At 35.5% G+C, this 23,327-nt stretch overlaps 1 protein-coding gene across 2 annotated transcripts in view; it reads left to right on the plus strand.

Annotated features, from left to right (window-relative positions):
- The window catches only part of VPS13B (vacuolar protein sorting 13 homolog B), a 459,183-nt gene that overhangs the window by 45,153 nt on the left and 390,703 nt on the right, over nucleotides 1-23,327 (plus strand). For both annotated transcript variants that reach the window (XM_084281966.1, XM_084281967.1), the window contains exons 5-11: nucleotides 1,048-1,215; nucleotides 2,283-2,464; nucleotides 5,706-5,880; nucleotides 16,391-16,659; nucleotides 19,046-19,141; nucleotides 19,476-19,598; nucleotides 22,203-22,340. In XM_084281966.1, coding sequence (XP_084138092.1) covers nucleotides 1,048-1,215; nucleotides 2,283-2,464; nucleotides 5,706-5,880; nucleotides 16,391-16,659; nucleotides 19,046-19,141; nucleotides 19,476-19,598; nucleotides 22,203-22,340 — 1,151 coding nt within the window. The remainder of the gene's footprint in view (nucleotides 1-1,047; nucleotides 1,216-2,282; nucleotides 2,465-5,705; nucleotides 5,881-16,390; nucleotides 16,660-19,045; nucleotides 19,142-19,475; nucleotides 19,599-22,202; nucleotides 22,341-23,327) is intronic.

The raw sequence follows: 23,327 nt of genomic DNA on the forward strand, positions 1-23,327 counted from the left end.
CTGCTGATCATGTGATGTTTTGATGTTGATTTTAAGTTTTATTTGAATTAAAATTCTAGATAAAAATGAGTGATTTAATGCACGTTTCAGAAAGCTATCCTTTAAACCTGTGGATTTATACCTGTACAAATGTTAACTTTTTTTTTGGCATACATTAAGTGTATTTTTAGATAGAGTATGTGAGTAGTCTTACTTTTTAAAATGTAGAAATTTTAAGACTTGTTTCTTTTCCACTGCAAGGTAGTTAGCTCCATAGTTAAATTCATTTTACAGAAAAGACATGGATATGGGCAGCATTTAATTTCTTTACCATATTGTTAAAATATGAGTGTTTACTGCATATTGGGAATTCACAGAAGAGATTATTTTTCCAGTCACATTATATCTGAAAAAATTTAAATGGATTTCATCCCAGTAGGCTTCAGTGCAGGTGCTTACTATTTTGGTTGTTGACAGAAACTGATTTTCTTACATCTCACAGGGGTCTTGTTGAGCATGATGTGGATATATTAGCTCATGGGAATGAAAAAATGCTAGGAATATTAATATTTAGTTAACTGTTTAAAAAAATAAATAAATAGTCGAGGGTGAAAATTGTTATAATGTATGCATATTTGGAAAGTTCCACTGCAACTGTGGTGTTCATCTTTTCAATCCTATTTCTAAATAGCTTTCAATTAAAATTTGCCATTAGAATTCTTGGTCTATAATAATCCAGAGTTTTTTTTATTATTTTTGATGTAATTTGAAAGCTAATTCTTGACACCAAAAAATAATCTATTATGCTGTAGTAGGTTTTTAGTATTTACAATTTTGCCTTCTTAGTTTCTCTGCGCTATTTCCAGGGATCTCGTTGACTTGACTGCACTGAATGCCCTTTTAAACAGTTTTGAGTCCTGTGATTTTTGGATAAATAAAGGCAATGATATTTGATTTGATATTTTAGTCTTCAATTAAAAAGGAATGCAATTTGAAAATAATCACTTCAGAAACAGATTGGATATAATGTCTTCCTTATAACTGCTTAATATTTGTTTTGTTTTACAGGTTACGTTCAGAGTTTGATTAGGCGTGTCGTAAACAACGTCAACATTGTGATCAACAATCTCATACTAAAATATGTGGAGGATGATATTGTTCTCTCAGTCAATATCACTTCTGCAGAATGCTATACAGTGGATGAGTTTTGGGATCGTGCATTTATGGACATTTCTGGTGGGTAGATATTTTTTGGCTTTATGTATCAGTGATAGTCACATATTAAATTTTTTTTTTAAGTCTAATACATACAAAAAGTCTAACATAGTCTTTTTATGTTAGAAATAAGATAATAGGCAGAAGTTACCTTATTAATTGGCTTTTTAAAATAAAGAATGGAAAAATTATAATGATATAGATTGTAATCATATGTCTTACGAATCAGATAATTATACAACACATTCTGAAGCCCTCCTTGCTCATCCTTGCTATTCTTCTGTGATTGCATTTTATTTTGTACTTGCCACTGGTGGTGAGTGCTTATGCAATCTGTTTCTATTTCTGTGAATAAGCAGTAGTGTCTTAATGTGTTGCAATTGTTCATGTTATATTAAAGTTCTCTAAATAGGCTGGCTACAGGTGTAGTAAACTGCACTGCACTGTAGTGACTGGCCTAAAAATGTGAAGACGTTTCATTTTTTCATGTTTTCAGGGAAAAAAAAAAAAAAAAAAAAAAAAACAAAAAAACACAAAATACAAAACACCAAGTTTCTGCAATCTTGGTTTTTAGTGTCCAAATGTCTCAGTCTAAATCACCGGTATTCACAGTAGTTCTCTAAGTCTAGGTGTTCCTGCTGACATCTGATAGAGGTAGAATTTGAGCACAGAGTTTTTCGGGATCACGCAGGAATGTCCCTGCTAGACCAGGGAATTTCAGTAACGATTTCCAAAGGGGCAAAATATACAGGATTTTTTTGGGGTAAGAACAATGAGAATAATATTAATCAGTATTATATTTGCACATAATGCACTACTCTTATTTTATATACATAACTAATGTACAGAGAACAGATGAAATTTAAAATTAATTTATCCTCGCTTTTAAAGTATGCAGCTGAAAAACATTTTTTATGATGTGTAGTAAATGGTTCTCTTTAATCACATAAGTGCTTTGCTGATGGTCTAAGTAATGACCATGCAAGTATCTTGTATTGTTTTCTTCTAGATAATAACATGTATGTATGGTATTTTCCTTATCCAATATACTTCTTAATTTATATATATGTACTTTCTTCTTTTTAAAGCCACTGATTTGGTATTGAGGAAGATGATCAACTTTTCTGACTGCACAGTATGTCTTGATAAAAGAAATGCTAGTGGTAAAATTGAATTTTACCAGGAACCTCTGCTGTACAAATGTTCCTTCAGGACTCGTCTGCACTTTACTTATGATAACCTCAACTCCAAAATGCCATCTATTATTAAAGTAGGTATCCCAAAATCTTGTGTGAACAATTTTGAGGTTTTTCAAAATGTACTTGGATATTTCAAGTAAGATGAAAAGCCAATGCTGTTAAAAATTCTGTTAAGAGGATTTTTTTGATCGTGTTTTACTCATATGATGCAATTAGTCTCTTACAGCATGTAAGGAAGTAAAGCTATTTAATCTTCTGTATTTTTCCTAAAGCTTTAAAATTGAAAACATCATAATTGTAAGGAAAAAATAAATGTCCCCAACAACCTGTTGAAGAAAAAGTACTGTATGTTGTAAGGTGTCTGCAATATGATGGAAATGATTTTTTGCTTATGTTATTGTTTCAAATGTAACCCAAAGTCTCATACGTAGCAAGAAGTGTGAATGTATTGAGAATTAGCAAGCCGAGTCCAATATGGTCTTTTGATGTTTATGGTCTTACAATCTTTATGTTCTGTGGTGACAGTATGATTAGAGTATATAGGCAGTAATTCTTAATGTTAAAAAGACTGATTTAAAAAAAAAATTAAAAAATTAGTTAAATAGTTCTGTAAATTTTGAGAAGTTGTACCTAGCTGAAGTCCTATAGGCCAAATTTTAATGTGGAGCAAAAGTTTATAGCCAAATTATGAGTTTCCAACAGCAGACCATGTAGTGGAAACAATGACAGTCTTCCATATAATTTAAAATGGTACTGTTATAAAAATGATTATTATAGTATTTTTAGTGGATACTGGACTAAAATAAAACATATTAGCGTGCACTGAGGTAATAGTGACTCAAATTTATATTAAACTCTTCTGCTTAACTTGGTGATTGTTTATTGCCTCTGCCCTTTCTTCAGGCACATTTCAGTTTTTTCAAAAACTTGATGCCTTTTTTTCCTATACACATTCTTAGATTTTTTTTGGTTATGTTACACATAATTTAGTTACCTTCTTCTTTATCTATTTTTTCTTTTTTTCTCTTTTTTCTTGAATGTTTAAACAAAATACTGTGTAATGATGGTGTTCAGAAATGTACTCAAATCTAAACATAATTTAATGATGCTAGATCAATATTTAAGTGAATGAGTAATTTTTTATTATGCTTCCAAGTATAATGGTCCAGGGGTAATGATGCTTTAACTTAAATATTTTACACCGTTTCACTGCTATACAGTTATGCCACAGTTAGCTCTATAACCTGTTAACCCTAAGAAATTCCACATTTGGTAACTTAATGATTTGTTATGTGTGGAGGTTGCATCCTGTGAATTTAAAAAGTTTGTCTTTGAAATGTTTGGATATTGAATTGACATAGCTGTATTTCTTACATAAGTTAAGTAAAAGAAGCCACTGTCGGCAAATTTAGCTACTTAATTAATGAGATTAATTCCAGAACATTTAAAGCTTTTGAACTTTGTGCTGCACATGACATGACCATGGTTTCAGTGCACCTGAAGGTGATATTCCTGGAACATCAGCAGCTTGTATGCTGCTTGGTTGTTTCCCAGCTAAGCACAAAAGCCAGCAGAACCCAGTCATTTCCTACAGAGCCGTGGAGATCTCTGTAATGAAAACTTTCGTACTCTGTATTGTTCACTTGGTAAAAGCAAATCTGTTTTTCAGTGTTCAGTGAAAGTTTCCAGGACTTCCACATTCATAATGGCTTCCACTCTTTTGGTTTTGCTGTAGGGACTAGAATGTTTTTACAACCTTTATAATACTGTAACAGTTTGGCCAAACTCATCTTAGTGAGTTTTGTTTAATCATAGAATATCCCAAGCTGGAAGGGACTCACAAGGATCATTGAGTCCAGCTCCTGGGGGCAGTTCTTAAAGTAGTTATCTGCTGATTTTATGAATTTTGTTGAGATCACAGAATCACAGAATTTGCTAGGTTGGAAGAGACCTCAAGGTCATCGAGTCCAACCTCCAACCTAATGCTAACAGCCCTCCACTAAACCATATCCCTAAGCTCTACATCTAAACGTCTTTTGAAGACTTCCAGGGATGGTGACTCCACCACTTCCCTGGGCAGCCTGTTCCAGTGCCTCACAACCCTTTCAGTGAAGAAGTTCTTCCTAACATCTAACCTAAAACTCCCCTGGCTCAACTTAAGCCCATTCCCCCTTGTCCTGTCACCAGGCACGTGGGAGAACAGGCCAACCCCCACCTCGCTGCAGCCTCCCTTGAGGTACCTGTAGAGAGCGATAAGGTCGCCCCTGAGCCTCCTCTTCTCCAGGCTGAACAAGCCCAGCTCCCTCAGCCGCTCCTCGTAGGACTTGTTCTCCAGGCCCCTCACCAGCTTCGTCGCCCTTCTCTGGACTCTCTTGAGCACCTCCATGTCCTTCTTGTAGCGAGGGGCCCAAAACTGAACACAGTACTCGAGGTGCGGCCTCACCAGAGCTGAGTACAGGGGGACGGTCTTAGAGGCAGATGAGGAGGAGGGCATTAAGGGCAGAGCTGGTATGTAGATACTGGACCTGGAGATAACAAATGTGCCTAATGTTACAGCAAATAGCATTATTACCACAATTTTATTTCATGGAGCTCCTATGTTAAATAAAGCTAACTTTCTTATCAAGTCTAAATTTTTATTTTTGTAGCACGAACACATAGTCATAACACTATTTTGAAGTATTAAATAAAATAACGAAAAGATAATTGAGATGAGGATAAATTTTCATCCTAGTAATTCAAATGTTTTTAAAACTCATTTCATTTAGAGAGATCTGCTTAATGGCATGTGTAGAACTGGAATATCCAGAGACGCTGGTTTGCCACACTTGAGTTGGAATGAATGCTTCCCCTGCTCCCCTGCCATTACTTGTCCACTTGCAACACTGACGGGAGCGGAAAAGAATCAAAATGAAGGAATTTGTATATGAAAAATTTGTATATGAAAACCAGTATATTTAGGTTTCCTTTAGAATGCAGAGACTTGTAAGAATTGTTCACGAAAATAAAAGTTTAATCAGAGCCACTAACATGACTTAGAAAATTTGTTAGCAACAACCGAAAAACAAAAAGACCACAACCATATGGAATATTTTGCATTTGATTTTAACATAAAAATTTATTGTGGCAACCTGAGGAGTTTTTGACAGTCATCATTTGCAGCCCTTTGCCTTGTATTGCAGGTTTTGCTTTTAATTTTTGCTTAATAATTTCTATTACAATGCATATAGAAAATGAGTCATTTTAAAAGAGGATGTAATGTGGACACTGCTTTGTTTTTATTTATTTTTTTTGTTTTCTTTCATTTTATAGATTCACACGTTAGTTGAAAGTTTGAAACTTTCAATCTCTGATCAGCAGCTTCCCATGTTTATACGTATAATGCAGCTTGGGATTGCTCTTTATTATGGAGAAATAGGCAACTTCAAAGAGGGGGAAGGTGAAGATTCAGTTTGCCACACGAAGGATATGTTGGGAAACATCACAGGTAACTATAATTTTTATTTGTTGAAAGAAATGTTAAAAATGCTATTTTCTTTGCTTTTTGCAAATACGAATAGCCAAGACCTAGCCATTGCAAAGCAATTTGGCAGTCTGTAATTTGATAGAGCTAGCCCATTGTGCTGGTTACGTATATAATACATGAACATCTTTTTCATGTTATGTTCTGAAAAATGTTTAGATGGACCTCACAAAACTGAGGCTAAACTTAAATAAAGACATCTTCAGAGTTGTGATGTAGGAAGTGTGGATTTATCATCACTATATTGTGCAACAAGATACCTGTCCTTAGGCAACTTCGATTTTTTTTTGTTTGTTTGTTTTTGTAGTTCAGGTGTGGCTGCTGCCAGTTTCAGAGTGATGTGTTTTTTTATCGTTTTTTTTTTTTTTTGAAACTTTTCATTGAGGACAGCTATATCAGCATTTGTTCTAAACAGCAAAACGTTACTTTGCACGATGTTTTCAGTAGTTCCAGTATACTTGTAAATCATGTAGTCTCCTCCTTTTTATATAACACATTTTCTCTTCATGATACTTCATGGTTGCTTACTGTGATGTGATCTTCAGAAGAAGGAGGGGTGAATTTTAATTGCTTTTGTGGCTAGTGTCTCGAGGAGATGTTTTGCATATCAATCCAAGGTTGAATTTGTGTCAGGGAGAGTTGGACGCAGTATTTACCACAGAGGCAAGAGTACTATGTGATGACTTCTGGAAAATTCTTGGCATTGTATGTGGAGGTGATGCGTCAGCATTAAGTTATGTTTATAGTATTAGAGTAGTTAGAGACCGTCAGTGTAAAACATTAATAGATTTTGTTCTGTTTAAGAAATACATAATTTCAATTTCCTTTTTTTGATCATGTGGTGCTGTCTTCTCTGACTTCAGAAAAATAATACATTATTGGAAAGATTATAGCAGTGGAATTTTTCTTCACAGAAAAAATAGCATTTCATGTTGGTTGGCACAGATAACCATTTCACTCTCCTGCCAGATGTAGAATTCTGTCATGCCGCCACTATGTGGAATTAAGCAAATAAATATGATGTCTGTAAATAGTTCTCCTGTGTTTTCTTTAAAGATCAAATAGTTTTCTGTACTAGAAACTATTTGCCTTACAAGAAATATGGAGTCTGTTACACCATGTGATTAGAAGTACTTAATAATTAACATTCTGAAAATATTGAATTAATTTTCTCCTGAGACTTTAAAAAGTGTGGTTTCTAGAAGAACCCTCAGTGTACATTTTAAGAACTCCTTGCATCTACCCAATGTTTTAATTGTAAGGTTGGCAGAGTAAGGGCGAAGAGCTGTTCTCTGTGGTGTTGCATTACCATTGCTTTCAGACAGAGGGTCGGATCTGTACCATGGGTGTTTTTCTTTCATTCCCATCAAAGTTCGGCCACCTTGGTGAGTAGGACCATTTGAGTGTAGGAGAAGTGATATAGAGAAATCCTATGAATCAATATGAGAACAGCTGGCATTGGTAGGCAGTGGGTTTTAGATGAAAAGATCCAAGGATTGGAGAGAGAGATTAGCTGGGTAATGAGAAGATTGGACAGAACACGTGTGTATGGAAGAGGATGCAGGTGGGTAGGAGAGACAGAGGTTTTGGTTAGGGTGTGAGATGGATGGTAAAACAGAAATACAGCTTAAGAGAAGATTGAGGTTAAAACAAAAGGCATCTGCCTACAAACACTTGGTGTTTTCTGCATCTGGAATGGAACTCAAGATTGTTATGTCCAAATATGAGTAAATTATTTGACAAAGTGTCTCTTGTCATCTTCCTTTCGAACGTATGTCCTCAGGAAGGTTAAATTGCAGTTGCTGACTGTAAATCTTATGTGGTTTTTCTGAACAACTGTGAATGTGATGTTCTTAGATTTTCATAAAATAGCTATCTAAAAAAGGAATAATGTGTAATTTCTTACTGATGTACGCAGTTGTTGTCAGAAGGGTCAGAAATTAAACTATGGTTGCAATGACAAGAACTACCAAGTAGGAAATCTGTAATTTCCTATGCAATCTTTGTTCAGCTATGCTGTGCTCAAACACTATTCCACTAATATTCCACTTAATTATGTGATCATGTATTTTTGACAGAATTATCCCTTCCGAACACAAAACAGATGGCAATTGTTGTGTTGCCAAGCCAGAGCTGTAGAAACTGTTCTGGAAGTCCATTTCTATCTGTACTGCAAAGTAGTTTGCTGCACATAGCCTAAAACTGTTAGCAACTGTTTTTCTTTATGCTGTTTATGCTTGTTTTCTGCATGGAGTTCAATACACATTTGTAGGCATACATGTACACACACAAACAAAACTTTTAGATACCTGATGATTTTTTTTCTCTCATTCAGTGCAGTAAACAAGTGCCAAATAGACATTACCATGTTATCTGTACCATCAGTTTGTGACTTACCTGTTTTTCTTCTTCTTAGACTTCATTTTATATCTGTGACTGGTAAGAAAAAAAGAAAAAAAAAAAAACAAAAAACAAAAAAACTTTCTTCTTCTTGAACACTTCATGATGCATTTGCCATCATAGTTTCCAACCACAGATTTGAACTTTTCTGAACGTCAAATATGCTACTATTTTCAGAGAGAAAAGAAGGAATTAAGAAAAATAACAAATGACTTGCAATTTATCTACTGAGCTACATTAGCCACACTTTTTTTCAGAAGTACGATGTTATGAAATCCAAGACTAATTACACTGGAATTGTGCCTGAATTCTTTACAGTTTAATAATGTACTTAACCTACTTTATAGGTTATGTTTTTATAACTCTTTGAAAGTGTTCTGAAGGTTGGTTCATCCCAGTAATTATTAGGAAGCAGCCCTAACCATTTCGGTTTAAAGAATTTATCTACATCTTCGTCTTTTGAATAGAGCTTCCTGTATTTTGTCAACTGAATTCTTCAACTATGCATATTTAAGGGTATTCGAGCAGCGATTTGAAGTGTTCTTGTACACCCAAATGTAAGAATAGGATCCTGAAATTTGATAGTAGGGTTAGCAAAATGTATGTTCAAAACATAGGCTGCCTCTGAGGAAAATCTACTTAAATTCTGTTAACACTGAAAGCATTCAAAATACATAGGTAAAAATAGTGGGGCAGAAATACATGTGGAAACTGGCTTTGGTACCATAGGTGGATTCACTTAATACTGCATGCATGATGAACCATCTTCCAGGGCCTTTGCTTTGAGGATTTGAGAGTTGTCTGCATTGTGATCTTGGATGTCTTGGTAGAAGAAGGAAATTGCTGTATTTCAATGTATAAAGATACAAAAGTTAGAAGGATTTGGACAAGAGTGTGGCAAGGGTAGCTGTGGGGGGCTGGGGCTTGAAAATAGGCTTTTGGTTTGTAGCGGAGAAGGACTAATGTAAATAGAAATGAAAATGATTTTGGCATGAAAGAGGACAGGAAGCTAGGACACATCAGAAAAATGGAATTTAGTTGGATGGGATTGCTGAGGTTGATGATCTAAGGCTGAAATACTGTAACTTTATTTAAAAAGTATGATGCTGAGAGGTTTGAGCAGTAGGAAAAGCTCAAGCAGAGGAGGTTTGGCACTTGTTGAACAAAGAAATCACAGAATGGCTGAGTCTGGATGACTCTGGAGGTCATTTTTGCTCAAACAGGGACACCCAGAGCAGGTTGTCCAGCACCAGCTGCAAATAATTTGTGATAGCAAGAAATTAGAGGTGAGCATTACTTGTTGGAGAAGGGCTTGACTCTGCAATATGGCACTAGGATAAAAATGGGAGAGTTGAATTAGATTCATTTATCCATATTTGACTGAGGAAATACAGTTGGGCACTGCATTGAAGAGTTTGGGTAGATGAGAGTTATCTGTAAACAGTGGAGAAAATGGTTGCCAGTTTGGCAGAGTTGATATCAAGATAAAAGGTTGCGTGTGCCAAGTTACACTTACCTGTTATTTCTCTTGTTGCTGCACTTTCTGTGTGTTTTCTGTTTTGGATCTGAGACAGAGATGCATGTATTATTTTCCCAAAAGACTGGGATACGCTATGCTGTTTGGGCTCCTTGTTTTTCTGTGTGTCATGAAGGAAAGCCAACAGTCATTTCTTTTCCTCTAGTCCAGCTCTGTTACTGGAGTGTCTTCCTTGTCTATACACTTCGATCACCTAGCTTCCTTGGGAGGTTTACTTGAAATTCATATTTCAACAGGCTGTAAAGATGCAACCTAGCTATATGGCAGTTTGTGGGATCAGCGCATTGTGCAGCTGTCTAGCAGCCAGTGAATAACTTCGTTGTAGGCTTCTGTGATAGTGCATTGTAAGCGGTTGCTGAGATCCCATATGCTGAGGATGGGTATCAGGTTCGTTGTATGGAGATGGCCAGGTTTCATTAGTTTGGAGTACGCGTTCAGGCACACAAAATTGCTTGCATCTGCCAACATCAGTTAAATGAGCAGCAGTTAAAACAAGTAACAAAAAAAAAAAAAAAGTAAAAATTAGGCATTTTATAATTTCAGGTTTAAATTAGAGAAATATAATTTATGTTAAATATTTTAATTGTTTAGGAACTATAACATTTTTTGGTGGAGAATTAGATTACTCTGAATTTTAAGAATCTATTTTATATTGTCTTTCAATTTTAATGTTTTTCAAGAAAAAGTAATACTCCTTTTTGAGTAGAAACTCACAAATCTAATTAAGTTTTTGAAAGGCACTGGCATCAGTTGCACGTAGACTTTGTTTTTACTTTTTGCATAAAAGCTTAAATACCAGATTTCTTTTTTATTGCTGCTGATTTTAAAACTGGTTTAATATAAATGCTGAATATAATAATTTTCTTAATGCTTCCAGTGAATAAAGTGTAATTCGAATTGTTCTGTTTGAGCTTGTGTGCAGGGTATGAAACAAAAACACTTTCCAGTTTGGCATTCATCTTGGCAAGGAGAGACAAGTAGCACCTTCTTCTCTCTGTTGGAGATCTACGTTTAACATACCACTTTGAGCTTTGTTGTTTTGTAATTTATACTTCAAACCAGAGGCCCTTTCCCTTTTATTGTGGCATTTCAAGTTGTTTTATCTTCTTTGTCATTAAAATAGAATGATCGTCTACCTCTTGCCCTGCTGCTGGTGGCTGGGAATTACTATCACTTGTTCTGTAGCTCACCCTTAACTAACTGTTACACATCTGCTCATGATCTTATTGAGGTTAGGATATTATTTAAATGATGGCAATTTTTAAATAATTGAATAGCAACCCCAAGTGAAATCAGAGGGAGCGCTCTAGAGTGATTCATGGTGGTGTTTCAGCACTTCAGAATTGTTGTGGCACCTCTTTCCAAATTTGTTATGAAAACTCCAGTTAAGGAGATTCGTGCTTTCCCTCCTTCCACCTTTGCTTGTCCATTCGTCCTACACTCATGTAGTTTCAATTTACAATAAGATAAGGCAGCTGGACATGGAGAAGCTTGGGGAAGTTTAAGAGATGAAGGTACACACCTTGAAAAAGTGGGTTTTCTAGAGTTGAAACTGAAGCTTTCATACATTGCAGTAACAGTCCATACACAGTGGACTCTGTAACTGAGCAGTAGAAAGGGATTACGTTTTTTCCCCTTGATTTATGTTAATCTCTAAGGTAGGAGCTTGTTGTGGTCAAGTGGGAGTCGGAGGTTTTAGTTTAAGGAAGATGATATCCTGGCTGCAGGAATAACAAGAAGCTTTTGGCTTACTGTTTTGCCATTCTGATTCCTGACTACCTGAATCACTGCAGCAGGATGTTGTGTACAAAAAAAGAAAGTGGTATCTCTGTAAAAGTACTGTCCCTTGAATCTGTGGCTTTGTAATATTGGTACAGCTATGATGGCATCAGATTTTCAACTAGAAAGTGTTGGGGCTGGGTGCAGTTTGCTTTTAAATGGAGATGCAGAATACCTTTCAGACTAGAATTTGGTACATAGGATTTTAATTTCTGCTGGTATTAAACCACTTCTAGTTGTGTGTCAGTTCCTTAGTCCATACTGTTGTGCTAGTGTACTCCATGTGCAATAGGACACAAGATATTTTTTAATACATATTGTGAAATAAAACTATTTAAACATCAACATGTTAAGCTATTAGCATGTTACAAATTATCTTGTGGGAGTCAATTTATTGTCTTTCCACGGTGTAGATCCATAATGTGCATCTTCTTTTGAATAAAATTTAGTTTGGCAACACAGCCAGTGAATAGCTGTATAAACATACTGTACATTTTAAACATACTAAACATAAATGTACATACTAAACATAATGTACATTTTTCTGTACATTAGTCATTTCTGTGTTCTTTATATAATAAACATATGCCAAGGAAAATGGTACAGAAAATGCTTGTTACTCTGCAAGCATGTATGCTACTCTATTTGAGATTCCCCAAGGACAGGACAGTTCATGCTGCAGGGACAAATTTAAGGTTTGTTGTGTTCTCTAAGTCAGCACCAATGCTGCTGTCACGAGAACTCCACCACAAACCCGTTTTTCTATTCTTAACACAATTAGTTCCAGAAGTTTTGTATTCATAACTAATGATCATCCTAGCAGTGAGTTCATCGTGGCTTCTTTAGCTTATAACAGGTAGAACATGGGCGAGGAAATTAATTTTAATATCTACATTATTTAATGATACAAGAATGAACATCTACAGCTGTGTTCTTGAAGTCCTTATTAACTTTAATTTGTGCATTTCATGGTTGATTCAACCAGCTGAAAATGGATGTTATTGCCAGAAGGGATGGTGATGCATTCCCTCCCTCTTCCCCCTGTGCCAGCACCTGTATTTTTGTAGCCACAGGCAGAGCTGGATCAGGGACCTTACCTGGCTGAAAGCTAATACAGGCAGAAAAACAAAGAAGTCCAAAGAGTAATTTTCTGCTCAGTTAGTTCCAGATTTTGGATGGGAGATGCTGGTTTCCAGAACCTTAGTCAGAGATGCCTTAAGTATCTCCAACCGTTTAAAAGTGAATTTCCAAAGATCAAACTCCATCTGAACATGGAAACAGAAGCAGCCATGCTGTACAGTATTTAATTTTATATAAAATGTATTTCTTAACTGGAATCGCGGCCATAAACTATGAAGCAAAGTTCTTCCACTGTGATTTTAGCTATGGTAGTGAGCAAGGGTAGAGACAGAAACTTGACAAGTGGTGTAAAGCATGATGTTCCAGCATGCTTCTGGCCTTGTGGTTGTGGAAGAGTTCCTGTAGGTTTTCTCTCTTGATGACTGAATACTTCTTTGCACTATTCTTTATTCCCTTGCAGTATACATTAAGACAAAGAAATTTCTTAATGCTTAGATAAATAGTCAAAATAGAGATTGTAAAAGTTCCTTCAGCGTTGTAGGGTGTGGGTATCACTTAGAGAAGATGCAGAATAATCATCCCATTTCAGTAGTGCAGCAGAATTTCCATTAAAAAAAAAAAAGTAATTTCCATAAAAATAAGTAAAATACAGAGAAGAAGAAGCTGAAGGAAGAGCTTAAGACTGAAATTCAATTATTGTGTAGGGTTAGGGTTTGAAAGTGTAGCATATAGAGGTCTAAACACCTGTGAGTAATTATTTTTATCCCAATTGTCTTGTTTCTCAGCATGATAGGTTTTCCTAAAAGGTGGCCATTAAGGGAATGGGGTCTTTTGAACTTCCAGACCTTTGCCTTCTGTTGTGGCTTAACCCCGGCAGGCAGCAGCTCAGCACCACACAGTGGCTCCCTCTCTCTCCCCAGGTGGGATGAGGGAGAAAAAAAATAAATCGTAGAAGTGTGAGATGAAGAGGTAAAGCAAAAGCCATGCTTACAAGCAAAGCAAAACCAGGAATTCATTTACTACTTCCATTGGCAGGCAGATGTTAAGCCATGTGCAGGAGAGCGAGGTTCATCCCATGTAACAGTTTCTTGGGAAGACAAACACCGTCACTTGGAATATCCCCTCTTCCTCCTCCTATACCCCAGCTTTTATTGCTGAGCATGATATGGATTCTCTCTTTGGTCCATTTGGATCAGCTGTTCCAGCCTCCCTGCCAGGAGAAGCTCAAAAGACCTTGCAACAACTGTAACATGGGAGTGTTCCCACCACTATTTTCATCAGAAATCCAAAAACTAGCATTATACAAGCCTCTGTGAAGTCAGTTAACTACATCCCATCCAAAACCAGGACACTTTCTTTAGTACTTCAGGCCCTCAAAGTATACTTGAGGCGTCTTACTCAAATAATTTGTATACTGTAGAAAAATTAGGAATGCTTAGGTGGCCTATGAATTGCAGTGCTGATTGAGAAGCATTAGAAAAAAATTGGCAAAATGTTGTGTTCTGCTAACATTGTATAATAGAGTTATAAGACTAGTATAAAGTCTGCAAGGATGAGATTTTTTTCTGATTTATGTTCTATTCCTTTTGTTGTTAGGCTTTACACAATTTACTGTTTCTTACAGAGTTATAAAAAAAAAAAAAAAAAAGATCTGCAAGGAACTCAAAGAGAGCTCAAATTATCTGAATATACCACTCATTTTGTCATCTCATCTCTCTCTATTACAAGCCTTGGCTTTATTTTTTATTCTTTTTACAAATTAACAAATTATTAACAAATATTTTGTGCTGGTTTGATTTATTCCTCCTTTGTCTCCATCTGTCTCGTGGTGTTTTTGCTTTGATGCCCTTTCTGGAGGCTTCTCTTGCTTGAAAGCAGGTGGTGATGCAGCATCGCAGCGTAGGGTAGCCTGAGGATTCTTGTGTTCAAGGCCTGCTTGTGAAAGGCAAAACTGGTGGTTTAGGGCTGTAGCTCAACTCTTCAGCTGAAAGCTTCCTGACATTCCAGTTTTACCAATTTATTATTGAATAGGACAAAGATATTACTGTGCACCCTTAACCTCGAATTAACGTAGGGTTTTTGTCATTATATTTCAGTCGTATATATTTGCAGTTGATGTAGTAGTTAGCATAGTTAATTAAAACCATGGAGACTTTATTTGCATATACTTCTTCATGCATTATATGTCATAAAGGAATACAGATTATAATTATGCTTTGAGGTGTTTGGAGGATGTTGTGGGTTGCTTTCTCAGTGTGTTTGTCTGCATTTTGATTGCGTAACGATTGTGGTAATTGTAAGTTCGTGATAGAAGCTAGGTGTGTCCTCCTCTTGCATCTTCTGTCTCATGTTATATAGATACAACTATTTTAGTCTATCTGCTGTTCTGTCTTATTGAATGGCTTCTAAAATATTACGATATATTATAAAAACAAACTTGTATTTGGCGTCTTTTTACTGTTGTACACATACTGCAGCAAGAGATGATCTAAATGATGACTTAATAGGACTATACGATGTGATATGACTGCACAGACCAAATATATATTATAAAACGTATAATTATATACTTACAGCCCTGGCTCTTGGCCATTTCCAAGACTTTGTGTACCCTTTCTGTATTTCCTATAGTTCAAGATTTATGTTTAGATTTAGATCTGATACCTGAAAATATTTTTAAAGAGAGGAGTAAGGAAGCTTCCTTCACCCCTCTGAGATGCCTCCAAGCATTTGCAGAGGATTCTTGTGATAGTTTTTATTTCTCCTGTCCTCCCACTGTCCAAATAATTTGGGTACCTGTTGATCCTTACTCTAATTTGAAGACTAAAAGCTCTGAAGCTTGTAGGAGTGAGTCCTCTGAGTTAAAAACGAGGAAATAAGAATGGAATATGTCTCTGTTCTATTTAATACTGTGTCCAATGTTATTTCCCTGAGGGAACAGTACTACATCATTCACTCCGTATGGTAACTCTGAAGTAGTTAATACCTCTCTGGAGTCCCATAAGAATGATGATGAAACCAAATAGCCTGAATTAACTGTGCTGTGCATAGTGTTACCCATTCGGATCATGAATCTTGGGAGAAATCCCTGTATTGTTGTGTATGCTACCTTTAATATTTTTTTACAGAAAACAGATATTTGGCTTATTGATTTATAGGTGCTATACTTGTGCTTTTTGCAGAATGCAGATAAACCTGCATCTTCCACTACTTGAACAGCTGACTTAGAGGAGGTTTTCAACCTTATTTTTGGAGCTGTGCTGTATCTACACTTTTCTTGACATGGCTTTTTCAATTGAAGTCCTTTACTATTTCATTTTAAAATTGAAAACTAAAATATGGTAATACATCGTTATTTAGTAGGATTTAATTTGCAACTTCAGAAGGGCCTTAATGGACAAATTCTTGAAAGTGTGTGATACAGAAGACAAATTCTGGTGTCATTGCAAATGATAAAAATTATTGCAAAGAGGAAAAATATTAGTGAAGTAAACAAGCATTTGGAAGCTTAAGTAGAAATTTTTAATTTCTAAATGTTCTACCACTGTACACCAAATATCAGTGAACGGTACATGGAATCTTGTCCTAGATAAATTTTGCATGCTATACTTTTGAGCATAATAAATGAACTTTAAAGCATGATTGATTTGAAATTTGACTTAGCTCTTGTTTTAAAAGGTACAGAAGATGAAACAGGCTCGGTGATGCAGTATCCTACACAGTATATCAATCAAGATCCTTATCTGCATCAAGATGATGATCAGCAACAAGGATGGGTTTCTTGGGCCTGGTCTTTTGTTCCTGCCATTGTGAGTTATGATGATGAAGAGAACAATTCTGGTGGAATCGATGATGGAACAACGCTCCATCAGCAGAAGTCTCAGTCCCTCAAGGATCCTATTATTTCGATTGGATTCTACTGTACAAAGGCAACGGTGACTTTTAAGGTAAGGATTACTGTGTCATATTATATGAGTGCATTGATTTGTTGTGAAAGTGCATGAAGACTGTATGAATGTGTCTACTGTTTGATTTGAGACAAGGGACATTACGTGGATGGAATAACAAAAAAAGGGGGTGTGAGGAATGCTGAAAGTTTTTCACATCGTAATTAGGTGGTTTGGTTTGCTATTTGAGGTAGAATTTAACTGCAAACATTTTAATCTTAAAGGGAAAAAGAGAATCCAGTTGATATACTTGGATGAATGTTTTTGAGGGGAGAAGCTTAGAAGTCTTTTTGTGAAAATTTATTACAGTATTCATCTGATGTTTATATAAATATATTTAGTAATAAAAGAGCTTTAGGTTGGTAGAGCTTGTGCACAAATGCTGGAGAAATTTGTTTTCCTTTTTTTTCTTGTATGTGCAAATGTGAATTCAAATGAAACTTATTTTGATATTATTCTTTTTAGCTGTAATCAAATCTCTAAGTAGTTGTTGGGCTTTTCTAATACTTTCTGTTTGCGGAAGGGAATATAGAGTTAGAACAAGATACTGAAATACACTGACAGAAATTAGAAATTAAGGTTCTGATTTTGTAGAATACTTTCAATACGCGCCTTTGAGACTTTTGGATGAAGTGCAATACTTTCATAACCCTTAGATAATGTTTATGTGCCTGCTTTATATGCTCAGTATCATCAGAACCTCCTGTTCTTGTGCCTGTTTGGCTTGCCAGATGTGCAGAAGGTGTAGTGCCTTGAGCGGCTCCATGGCTACTTTCTCTTAGCTATTTTTGTTTGGTGGCACAGCAGGGCATTTAGCTGCTCAGCAGCTGGCAGAAAAGATGAAGCAAGCATCTTCGACAGTTGCAAGTATTCTGTTCGTGTTTTAAGCTTTCAGTCTCCTGGTAAACTTAGTTGCAAAAGTTGAGGATGTGAAGCGTCAGCAAACATTCAGTAATGTTCTTTTGGCAATCTGCCTCAGTCTTCATTTAAAAAAAAAAAAAAAAAAAAAAGGAAAAGAAAAAAGGCTAAAAATAAATAATGTAGAATAATTCTTCTGCCTTTAATTAAATCTTTGGGACACCACTAAAAAAATCTCAAAATTCTCATTATCATAGTTCAGATTGGTCTTTCTTTTGTGCTTTGTCATACAGTATTAGCTTCTCTTTCTGCATGTGAGAAAACTTGTTAAAACAATAGGAACATTTTTTTTGAATAGAATTTGCTGGATTGGGCTTTCCTAATGTTTCTTTGGCAAGCTTGTGCATTTTATATTAGGAAGTGATAAAAACTGCTTAAAATATAACATCTTAAATTCTATAAATTTTAAATGTGAAGTATGAGACGAATATGGTGACAGTTAGGAGGAAAACAGAATTCATTGTTCTACTTGCATGCAAAGAATGTATGGAATTAATTTGTGGTTCATATTTTGGTTAAAAAATAAGGTCAAGTTTCTGCATTAGCATTCTGAACAGTTGATATCATTCCAGCTAAAAAATCATGCCAAATTAAATGTTGCATTTTCTAATAATGGTGAAAATGATTCTTGTAATGTCTGAGTTCTTTTAATCAATTAATTGCTTTTCCTCTACAATAATTGCACACAGCTGAAGGGTGATCAGTGATTTTTTTTAAATCCAATTTTCATGGACATTTGGATTACAAAATTTTACTTTGAAACAACAACCACGTGTATCAAGTCTCAAAAATAATAATGAGAGCTTGTGGATATTTTATATAAAATTAGAACTATTTAAGCTGTTCAACATAAAAATAAGCTTTTTTTAATGCAAAAGAGCCTTGAATATTTTGTACCTCTCTGTCTTCTCCCTTTCTTTTTAGCTCCAGGTTATATGCTTTTTAAGCAGAGAGCATGTGTATTAGCACTTTAAATTTTTATATTGTAATCATGCAAGAAATATGAATGCATGTTTCTCTGAATTGCCATGACAAGAAACAAAAATAAGTATGATTGCAATTCAAAACACTTCCTTAATATTGTCATGCCGTTTAATTTTTCGCTGGGAAGAATAAATAATATATTTATGGATTTTTACAGCAATTTACAAACTAATTTGATACCACGTTAATAATGTAGCTGCGTATCTGTTTCATCTTTTCACATAGTTTCTCTTTAGAAAAGCAAACTAAAAGTTCTGTAGTGGATTTAAAACTTTTTGTTATGGCATACTTCAACCAGAAGTTGAATATGAGAAGTTCTAATATGGATAATGTGTTACAGCTGTTGAACTGCACCTGTTTCCTGCTTGTTAATAAATTTTGGCCATAGTTTAATTTGTCCTCATCAGTTCTGTATATTAATGACATTACTGCTGTTTAATACTAATATTGACTTTTATAAAGTGTTTATCCTATTGTTTTGTAGCTTACTGAAATGCAAGCTGAAAGTAGTTATTATAGCCCTCAGAAAGTAAAATCCAAAGAAGTTATATGCTGGGAACAAGAAGGAACCACAGTTGAGGTAATTTTTTGTCAACTTTTTTATTATAAATACTGAAGTAAATAATTTCTAAGACAAAATATATTGAATTACTTCATTACTGATTTTCATATTCTGCTATATTAGATGTGTTTATGTGTAATAATGACATTGATAGGCAGAAGGGGTTACTTTGGTATCTGACCACCATAGCACTAGAAATTTAGAGACTTTATATACATCCTATTTGATAAACTTGCTGTTTATTTAAGCACTAAAGATATAAATGTGAACATACTCTAGTTCACTTTTTTCATCTTTTCTGTTTCTCATGGACTGGAATTCTTCAAAATACCACATTTTTTTCCCCCACTAGATCCTTATGAAAGGTGAACGTTTCTTTGATTGCCAAATAGGTTTTGTTGGCTGCCAAGCCATGTGCCTTAAAGGAATTATGGGAATTAAAGACTTTGAAGAGAACATGAATAGGAATGATGAAGTGAGTATATTACAATATTAGTTGACTTATTGAATACAGCAGTTAATGGTATGCTTCATTAAAATATTTGGGTGCCAGAGTTGGAAATGCTGGTGTTATCAATTGTGAATAAGATTTTTGGATGTGTCACTGGAATATAGAACTCAATGCCTTATCCTTAGGGTTGAAAAGATGACAAACATCTAAGAGTGAGAAGCTGTGAAACATAAGTTTTTTTTTTTTTTTTTTTTTGACAACCCCACTTATCCCGCCCATTATTATATATGTTTTCATACTTTCATTCTGTATAGGAAATTAAATCATAGTTGGAATTTTTTGAAAGTACTTAAATCAACAGAAGTTCAGAGGGGAAGAAGTAGGAAGGTGATACACTAAGGATAATAGAGGTGTTACTCAAATAGTGAACAAGTATGTTGCCTTATTTTTCAATAGCATTGATGGTGTGAAGTGAGAAGGAGCATTAATTACAGTATTTTGGGTAGAAGCAAAACATAAATTGCTTAGTAAGACAAACCTGGGTATTCATATGAACTACTCTTAAAAATTTAGTGAACTGATGCATGAAATTTAATAGTATGGATTTTTAGTTGAGTTACAGGTAAAACAGTGCCATATTGTAGTGGCAAACTACATCTAAGCAAAATCAGCCAACTACACACCTGTTAGCATGGTTATTAGTTCTCTGTAAATTCTTAGTATTTTAAGGAGAAAAACCAAGAATATCAAAAACTATATAAAGCAAATGTACAGTAAGTTAAAAGATACTGTTATTTAGAAAATAGATACTGTGATATGGTTTGTTGGGTCATATTCTTGTACTTTCCCTGTGAGAGCAGTATGGCTTGTCATCCACTCTCAAGTGTTTGTACACAAATACATGAATCAGGAAAAAAAAAAAAAGATTTAGGTGTCCTTACATAGCTGTAGAACATGGGGAACACAGAAGTGTGGTGGGACGCAATATATAACTGGTATGCTGTAACCAGTAGTTAGAGGGATTGCCAGAAGAACAGTCTGGGGAGACAAGGATGAACCATCTGTGAGAGATGCTCTGCCGGCCTTGTTACAGACAAGGAAGACCTGGCTGGGGATTTGACAGTGAATGGCAGCCTTGCCTGCAGGAACGATGAGACTGTGAAGTTTAAAATCATGAGTGAAGTGAGCAAGATGAACAGTAGGCTGGTGTCCTTTGGATTTAGAAGAGCAGGTTTTGGCAGGATCTTGTGGAATAGTGCTTTAATGGGCAAAGAGACTTAAGAAACCTGATTGAGTTTCAAGGACAGCATTCTTCAAGCACAAGAAGCTCATTCTGATGTGCAAAAAAATAAAGTGTGGCCGAAGTCCAGCATGGATGAATGTAAAAACTCCTGACAGTACTAAAGTACAGGTAAAATATGAAGCATATCTTAAACTGCAGCATGCAAAAACTGCAGAAGAGGAACCTATTTCCTGGTAGTGGGCTGTGCTTACATGGCCAAGCAGCTAGCTGCCTGAGGAAGAACTGACAGCCCTATTCAGGACGTGTGTTGACTTAAGCAAGGCCTTTGACATGGTCTCCCACGCATCCCTTACTCCCAAATCAGTGAGGTATTGATTGGGTAGGTTGGGTGAAAAAGTGTATGTCCCGATTTTTGGGAGGATTTTCCCCGGTGGTCCTTTGGGAAGTTCTGGATATTGGCCACGTTGCTCTACTAGCGCTTGTAGTGGAACTACAAGAGAAACTTAATTTCCTCGGTTGTGTTTTTGCAACTCTCCCTCTGGCTCTCTCCTTGTTGTGAGTGCCCGGGATCCTCTCTCCCTTTCTCTTTTCGTTCCTGTCAAGTCTGGTGGCTCCTTCAATTGACCCCTTCATCTCCTTTTTCCGTCAACCTGTTGTGTTGGTTTCACTGATGGAGAATGACTGGAAGGGCAGATGTGTCATCATATACTGGTGTTGTTAGATAGCTGAACCACTGGCTCCTTGGTTCAATACTCTTGTTTAAGGTTAGTTACTTGGCAAAAATCAATCTCTCACATATTCCCTGTTTGAAGGAATAACTCCTGGTAGTAAGGTTGTGTTGATTTTAGAAGGGCAGAGGATTTAGGATGTGGAGAATAAAGCATGTAAAACCCCAGGTGAAGAAAGAGGAACATTCAAGTAGCAAGTGGGTCATACATTGAGATAACTACTTATTATGAACAGAATAGATGAAGCATGTGAAAGGCACTGGTCAGTCAGAGAAATAGAATATGGAGTGACAAGATAATGTACAGTTAAAAGGATGGAGCAGATTTCAGAGCAACAATGATCTAAAATTCATGTTAAAACAAAGCTAGTATGTGTTCTCTATTATTAGTTGTACATTATTAGCCCAGGCTGTTTCTATTAACCTAAAAATGGGGTGGGAGTGGACAGGAACATCAGCATTACTTAACCAAAATTATTTTAATTGTCTTACGTTTATTCATGATGAAATATGTGAGTGGAGCAGAGGTGTCCTCTTCCATATTCTCTTGATAGACTGACATGTCATTATTGTGTTATGACAGAATCGAAACTGCTCTGTTAACCTGACTTTTTTTTTCCTCCCTTGCCTTGTTATTATGTTTGACTACTTGATGAAGGAGGCCTATTTCTTTAATTGTGGAGAAAATCTGAGTGCAAAAGGGATGACGTACCTTACCAATTCACTATTTGATTACAGAAGTCCAGAAAATAATAGTATCCGTGCAGAATTTATATTGGATGCAGCTCATCATAAGGTCAGAGAATTACTTTGTTTCTTTCAAAAATATTTTCTAATGCTCTCTAATGAATCTCTAATGATTTTTGGATGTGTACTCTTAGAAGACTGATTTGCTTCACTAGGTCATGTTCAGCTGAATCTTACTTTGCAGATAGCCAAAAAATAAAATAAAAAAAAAAATTAAAAAAAAAAAAAAAAAGGCAACAAAAACATGTCCAAAAGAAACCTCAAAACCCCTCCTATCCTGAAACCTAAATCCAATGCCATTGTTTTCAAAAGTGCTAACTACAAAACATCTACGGGGAAAAAAAAAAAAACACAACAACACAAAGATAGGACAGAAATGCTATCAAAAGGTTGAGCTTACTGACATATACTTGTTTAAACCAAACAATTATTTTGTGGTTTTCAAACTGAGAAAGTCTTTCATGGAAAACAGATCTGGCAACTTGTTAATTTTATTGTCAGTGAGTGCCATATTCTTAGATACTGTGTTCTTGAGTGTTGTTCTTACATTCTTCTACTTAGGAGCCTTGCTAATTCTGCCTTTGATAGAGACAACTTTTCAGTCATGAATAGTCTGTGTTGTAACTTGTGCATTAAAATTTTATTCCCGGACTGTGACTTTTAAAGACTGTATGCAGTGACCAAGGTGGTCCTTTCCAGGTGTTTTCATAGGTGCTGTTAAGTGCTCTGTGTAATTGTACTGGTAAAGCCACTTACAATTTTTAATATATCTATTTTCTTTTAAATTTATTTTTTTCCACTTTTTTAGTACTACTGACGAAGTCTAACCATGAAGACTCCCTTAAAGTGAAATTAATTACTGAAACAACAAGCACTCATACATACTCAAATGGTGTCCATAGTTTTAAGATTTACTTGAGCTGCCTTCTATGCTTTTATGATTTGCCTATCGTTTGGCAAGTAGGGAAGCAAATTCCATGTGTAGTAATGGAATAGCTTACATATAAATCTTGGTGATGACATAAAGTCTTGCTCA

This window comes from Netta rufina (genome assembly GCF_964035555.1).
Source record: "Netta rufina genome assembly, chromosome: 2".
Lineage (NCBI taxonomy): Eukaryota > Metazoa > Chordata > Aves > Anseriformes > Anatidae > Netta > Netta rufina.